The sequence below is a fragment of the Staurois parvus genome, unplaced genomic scaffold (assembly GCF_062004578.1).
Source record: "Staurois parvus isolate SC_StPar_1 unplaced genomic scaffold, SC_StPar_1.0 ptg000151l, whole genome shotgun sequence".
NCBI classification, from domain to species: Eukaryota; Metazoa; Chordata; class Amphibia; order Anura; family Ranidae; genus Staurois; species Staurois parvus.
This window is the reverse complement of record NW_028317947.1, coordinates 10,622,708-10,629,989: the sequence shown is the minus strand read 5'-3', so window position 1 is coordinate 10,629,989 and position 7,282 is coordinate 10,622,708. Positions and strand designations below refer to the sequence as shown.

Below are 7,282 nucleotides of genomic sequence, written 5' to 3'. Positions count from 1 at the left end.
TTTTGGTATATATATATATATATATCTATAGCGCCTACCTATTCTATCTGTATTTCAGTCATAAAACAGCCAGACTGCATGACTTTAATGTCATATCTATAGGAACCCTTAGTCTACCCCTTGCTGTCTGATTTCTTCAGCAATGTAGATCATATGAGTATAACTGCATAGCTTGTTTTATCACAAAGATATACATGCCCTTTCCATCCAGCCATGACAAGGTAGTGATCCGGACCTCTTTGTTTAGGTGTCAACAAAAAACAGTGGGTCAATCAAGCCCTAATTGATATTTCAGACCTTTGTTAGTGCATTCCCTTTTTAAACCTCTTTGTGACTTCATTGGTGGGATTGCCTGTTTTCGTTCATGAACCTACCATTCCCCCTATCAAAGTTTTCCCACTACCATTGCAGCTGAAGTAGTATGACTTTTTCTGAAGTTTCCCTGATAATGGCTGTGTCAGTTGCAGACTGAGAGCTACTTCAGCCAGGACGTAGAATCAATAAGTAGGTTGGTAGTATCATCTGGTACATATTACATTTGAGCTTAAAGAGTAAAGTCAACCCCTCCACCACTTTATAAGGTCCTTAATACACTTCATTGCTCCCCCACAACTCTTTCCTTTTGGTCACCACTGTAAAATATCCAATGCTTCTAGAAATGGTGGCGATATAGGTGACCTCCTCCTCCCATGATGTAGTAATTACACCTAGCAAATAACACTCTAACATGACAGAGAGTGTGACATAACTGCTCTCACATTAGCTGACATCAGGTATTTTGGTGGAGGCTGTGTTAGAGGAAGAGCAGTAAGGAAAATTGAAAAGATGACTATAAAATGGCTGACATGATGGCTTTACATAGATACTTTCACTTTGGCCTTAATAGTCAGAAAGCCCACTCATGTTAATCAGAAGGTGGTGCTTGAAACCTGAGAACTCTTTTCCTACATTTTCACCAGCATTAATTCAGGGTACAAAAAACCTTATGTACAAAATTCTTGTATTGCCTTTTACCTGTCATTTACTCTTTGAGGGTGGCTCCAGTGTCCTGTTTCAGGGTTGTGGTTCAGAAAGGCTTGCCAGTCTTGTCAGCTAGCCAATCCCTGGTGAGTTCATCACTAGTGGGTTGGCCTAGTCTTTGACACAACAGCTGTGCCCTGTTTTATAATGATCTGTATTTCCTGGGAAGTCCTCCCTTCTGGGGAAAGGGTGGTTGATCGAGAAGGTTGTGTTTCTGATTAGAGGCCTCAGGGATGGAACCCAGATCTAAAGGTTAGGCCCCTCTGCAGGCCACATGTATCTAACTGTTTCTGTTCTAGAATCATCACTGGAACTGAGAAAAGCTAGAACCTCTGGGTTTGTGGGGTTGTGTTCACCAAAGAAAAACTGTGTGATGATTTTGAATGCTGGGACCCACCTAGCAACTTCTAACCAGAAAAGTTGTTGGAGCCCAACCCATAACTTTTGGGATATTTTACCACCTCCTAGCAAGGTGAAGATTAAACAGTTCAACTGCAATCAAGCCTAGGCCTGCCGTTTGTCATCTACAAAAAGTGTATATGTAATATACAGAATCTTTGGGACAAGATTTTCCTGTGATGGCATCCTACTAATCTTCATAAGGGCCCTTCTGGGTGGAGGCACTGACGTTTCACAGACACAGAGACACTGCACTATACTCCCAGTTAGCAAATGTTCAGGGCCCTTGAAGAAAGTACAACAGTTCCCAACAGATGAATTGTACAATGTTAGTCTCTTACCAGAGCCAGGAATCCTTATATGTTTTCTGGATTGGTTCAAGAAATTGGATAGAAAACAGGGATGGGAATTGCTGTGATGTCTCTCTTTTAGACCTGCTGAGACAGTGCCTCCTTTCCTTCATTACAAGCTGTGGGAGCACTCTCCACTACAGTTTGATCTCACCAGGCATCCAAATCACACCTCACATCCTACCAAGAAGAAAGTTCCTAATCTCTCGGGCAAGGTTTACTTCTCTCAATTTTGGTCAGCTATACCAGGGTTCTGTTCAGTCAGCAGTAGCAGCCCAGTCCTTTCCTCATACACTTGTGTGCTTCAAAACAGTCCTGTACTCTTTCCTCACCAGCCTACAGGCCCACTTCTCCTTGCTCTGTTGAATCAACCAATCACTGTTCTCCAAGGTCAAATTAGACCCAACCAAGATGGCTGCCTCCTGCACTGGAATCACTCCATAGACATTTATTGCAAAAGGGTCTCCTTAAAGATGGCTGCTGTACCATCATTAATTAATTTTCAGTTTCACTCTGTCAATACTGCAGAAGAATAATACAGCAGAAACAAAGGAAGGTTCCCTAGCTGATGAAATACTGTACATCTTGCTCTTTCTCTGTGGGATAGGCAAACCCACTTTAATACTTGCCTTTTTCAAAATCCCATGAGAGCTGGCCTGTTCTCCAGCACGAGGATGTGGGTGGCCTGTTCTCCAGCACTGGGATGTGGGTGGCTTGTTCTCCAGCACTGGGATATGGGTGGCTTGTTCTCCGGCACTAGGATGGGGTGGCCTGTTCTCTAGCACTGGGATGTGGGTGGCTTGTTCTCCAGCACTAGGATGGGGGTGGCCTGTTCTCTAGCACTGGGATGTGGGTGGCTTGTTGTCCAGCACTAGGATGGGGGTGGCCTGTTCTCTAGCACTGGGATGTGGGTGGCTTGTTCTCCAGCACTAGGATGGGGGTGGCCTGTTCTCCAGCACAGGGATGTGGGTGGCTTGTTCTCCAGCACTGGGATGTGGGTGGCTTGTTCTCCAGCACTAGGATGTGGGTGGCTTGTTCTCCAGCACTGGGATGTGGGTGGCTTGTTCTCCAGCACTGGGATGTGGGTGGCTTGTTCTCCAGCACTAGGATGGGGGTGGCCTGTTCTCTAGCACTGGGATGTGGGTGGCTTGTTCTCCAGCACTAGGATGGGGGTGGCCTGTTCTCTAGCACTGGGATGTGGGTGGCTTGTTCTCCAGCACTAGGATGGGGTGGCCTGTTCTCTAGCACTGGGATGTGGGTGGCCTCTTCTACCTCATCACATACCATGCAGGATTAGCAGCACTGTTTTAGGATGGGACCGCTGATCCCTCATTGTACGTGATGACTGTAGTGAGAGGGGCAGCGACAAGACCAGTCAGAAACTGGAAAGAAGAGTAGTTTCCGGGGATCCGTCTTTACAACTACAAATGGCAGGGAGGAAGACTGTAGGACAATGGATTAAAGCTGAGCTCCAGCCTTATCTTCAGTCTTTCAGAGTCATACAGATTCCTCTCCGGTACTGATATTGCTTCCTTTCCATCCATAGCACAATGTAAGCTTCTTACAGTGCACATAAGAAGCTGTAGAAAATAAGATTCCTTCTCATTTCCTATCTGGAGGATGTCCATTATGATCCAGCCTTTTCCTTCTCTACTGTCTCTAGCCTCCCTTTCATTTACTGGATTTCAGTTTTTTCAATTATGTAGGTTTAGCATCACATATAGGTGTTACCTAAAGTATTCTACATTGAAATCCAGTCTGCCTAAGAAGGCCTACTCCTCCAGACTGATATCAACTCATCATAGCATTTTGCTTGCATCGGGATTGAGGGTTCTTGAGTGAAGTAATGAGGCAGGAACGTATGATGTTTTCAGCAAGCTATGTACAGCTCCCTGCCGGTCCCTGCCATGAGCCATGATCTGCCTGCATTGCTTAGAGAAGCATAGTGATGACATAATTCAATCGAAAGTAAGCAATGTAATGAAAACAGAAAGGTTTTATTTTAAAATGTCATTAGTTGATAAGAGGGAAGGTAGGAACCCAGAAAGTCAATGTAGAAGTGAAATAAACTTTTAAGGTAAAAATTACTCTATTTAGGCTTTTCCTCTAGAAAAATGAGAAATATATTATTTATCGGCTGAAGGTAGGGACAGTTTCAACTATTTTATGACTTTCCAAATAAGGTTTTACCAATGAAAACCATGAAGCTAACAGTAACTTAATTAGTGATGAATGGCAGAAAAGCCTACATAGAAAAAACATGAACAATCAGTTATTTTGCTGGAGGAGATAATGGAGGTAAGCATTAAAAGATAGTTGATGTCTGTCCCTTGAAATTCCACAGTTATTACTTAACAGTTCTAAAGATGAGCAAATAAAGCATTCACAATACAGACCAGTGACCTACAGGAGATGATACCATTGGTCAATGATATCTGCCAACTTATCATTGTTTAAACATGCCATGGAAATTTTACTATTTAAATACAGTTATCCTAGCATTAGGTAACTACAGATGCTCAAAGGAAGGGTCTAACGTCTGATATTCCACAGAAAGTAGTCGGTATTTGCCTATTTTTATCTTCTTTTCGTAGAAAATGTACAGTCAAGTTTCCATCAAGAAGGTGTCCTCTGTTAAAGCAGGCTCTGCCCAGGGCACCAGCATTGGTGGAATAAGTTACAGAAAAGTATCGGCAGGTGGGTATGCCTCAAGTGTTTATGCTGGAGCAGGAGGTCTGGGCACCAGAATTTCCGCTACCTCACAAAACACAGTAACTGCCGGGGGTAGGTCACAGCTCAGAAGCCAAGAAATGAGAATTTTTGGGAATGAGAAGGAGACCATGAAGAATCTGAATGACCGACTGGCTTCCTACATAGATAAAGTGCACTCTTTGGAAAGGTCTAATGCTCACCTAGAGGAACAAATCAGGGAGTGGTATAGCAAGAATACTGGGAACTTGGAAAGAAATGATGAACATCATTTTCAGGTTATAAAGGAACTGAGAAATCAGGTAAGTCATCTTTATTTTAACAGTATTGAATTATAATGCTAATGTATGATGAAAGTCAGAAATATTACTTGATGGACTACACAATATACACTCACCGGCCACTTTATTAGGTACACCTTGCTAGTGCCAAGAAAATACCTCCACACGATTACACCACCACCACCACCAGCCTGCACTGTTGATACAAGAGATTGTATTCTGCATACCTTGGTTGTACCGAGTTAATTTTTGAGCTATCTGCCTTTCTGCCATCTCAAACCTCTGCACATTCTCCTCTGACCTCTGACATCAACAAGGAATTTTTGTCCACACAACTGCAGCTCACTGGATCTTTTCTCTTTCTGACCATTCTCTGTAAACCCTAGAGATGGTTGTGTGTGAAAATCACAGTAGATCAGCAGTTTTTGAAATACTCAGACCAGCCCATCTGGCAGCAATAACCATGCCACGTTCAAAGTCACTTAAATTCCCTTTCTTCCCCATTCTGATGCTCGGTATGAACTTCAGCAAGTTGTCTTCACCATATCTAGATGCCTAAATGCATTCAGTTTCTACCATGTGATTGGCTGATTAGCAATTTGTGTTACCAAGCAATTGAACAGTATACCTAATAAAGTGGTCGTTGAGTGTATATGGGACAGCAGTGTTTTTTAGATGTTGAAACACAAATGTTGGTGTGCTCTTGTTCCATGACCTCCAAAGGTGTGGCTATCCAAATGAACAAACGAAACCAGCGCTCAAATCTTCATGCTGCCTAAGATAACTGAAACTGTCATTCGTAGAGGTGCAGCCCTTAAAGATCGGGAAATCTTTATACTGGTGAACAAAAGCAAAACAGGGTGCACTCTCTTTGTGCATTAACGTAGTAAACCAAGAATTTATTATAAAGCATAAAAATGCATACTCACAAACGGGCGGACTGACCATTTGGAAATTCGGGCACTGCCCGAGGGCCCGGGGGTCAGTAGGGAGCCCCATGAGATGCCCCTGGTACCTTTTTCATAGGCTTTTTTGAGTTTGGGCAAGGGCACAGGGGCCCCATGATCCCCTATTGCCCGGGGGGTCAGTAGGGGACCCCATGAGAAGCCCCTGTTACCTTTTTCATAGGCTTTTTTGAGTTTGGGCAAGGACACAGGGGCCCCATGATCCCCTATTGCCCGGGGGCCCCATGATTTGTCAGTCCACCCCTGCTCACAAACCAAAGGGGGATAAAAACAGACAAGAAGAGTTCATAATAACAGTCCAAAGTGACGATAGACTCTTAGTAAGGTAAGCTAACACGTTTCGGGAGACAAACTCCCTTCATCAGAGCTAAAACACTCTGGCTGATGAATCTCAAAGAAAGACATTTTGGGTGAAACTATTTTATGGGCCTTGTCTGGCATCATTATCCATAGATTTTGTGATATGAACACTCTTGATATGATATTTACTAAACTAATAATTTATAGTTGCTGAAGCAATGAATAATACTTTGTATAATAATGATACCTGCTGAAAGAGCTGCACAGAGGCAATTAGATTCACTTAGAGCTCAACTTCCCTCCCAACAAATCATACCCGTGTGGCTTTATGTATCACCAGAAAGATGAGGTAAAACTATTTTTTGTTTTCAAACTATTTGTAGAAAAATTAAAAGAAAAGCACAAAACATTGGCTAGCTATTGATCAAAGTAGTATACAAAAGTACAAAAAATGTACAGCAGATACCAAAATATTCACAGCGTACAATAATAAACAGATAAAATAGCAGCACATCAAAAAGTACACAACCAACTGTATGGTGGTCAAAACTGGCCAACAGAGTACAGTCATGGATAAAACTGTATCAATTTCACAGTGGGCATAACAGCAGACCAAGAACCCCATCTTTTTTGAGAATAGATTGTCAATTAAGGTATAGAAATTTTTTTTTTCCATGAGCATACTGCAATATATTTTTGCCATAACTGTAGATAAAGAGACAGAATCAGACTTCCAATGCAACGCTATGGCCCAAAGGGTAGCTACAAAAAAGGTATGTATAAGTTTCTCTGACTGCCAGGCTGTCCCTGGAAAGGAGGCAAATAGCAGGCCATTTTGGATCATCAAAGTCAAGGTGTTACCTGTAAGGGCAGAAGCTATCTGGGCAATGTTACTCAAATCTAATTTATTGAATAGAGTTGTGAGGCATAAGAACCCCTGAGGGTCAGTCTATGTCCCTGGTCAAATGTCAAATGTATATTTTTCAGGAAGATTCTTTCACTGTTTGTTTTGCGGGATATTGCCAATTTCAGTTTTTTTTATGAATTGCAACTGGGTCATTTTAAGGCATTTTTTCCCCAAATTTTACCTATTCTGTTTATAAATGACACACTAACTCCAGCGTATGATCTCTGAATACAAACTCTGCTCCAGTCTGTCCATCACCATCTTGTCTTTCAAAAAGGAAAAGTCTGTTCTGGTGTTAACAGGAGAAACAACGGCATCTGAGACCGCCTTGTCTTTCATGCCACCTAGAAA

At 42.5% G+C, this 7,282-nt stretch overlaps 1 protein-coding gene across 1 annotated transcript in view; it reads left to right on the top strand.

Moving 5' to 3' along the window:
- Positions 1-4,276: 4,276 nt before the first annotated feature.
- LOC149464453 (keratin, type I cytoskeletal 19-like) overlaps positions 4,277-7,282 on the top strand; it is a 29,017-nt gene continuing 26,011 nt past the window's right edge. The window contains exon 1 of the mRNA XM_089674422.1: positions 4,277-4,780. Coding sequence (XP_089530548.1) covers positions 4,367-4,780 — 414 coding nt within the window. The 5' untranslated portion in view covers positions 4,277-4,366. The remainder of the gene's footprint in view (positions 4,781-7,282) is intronic.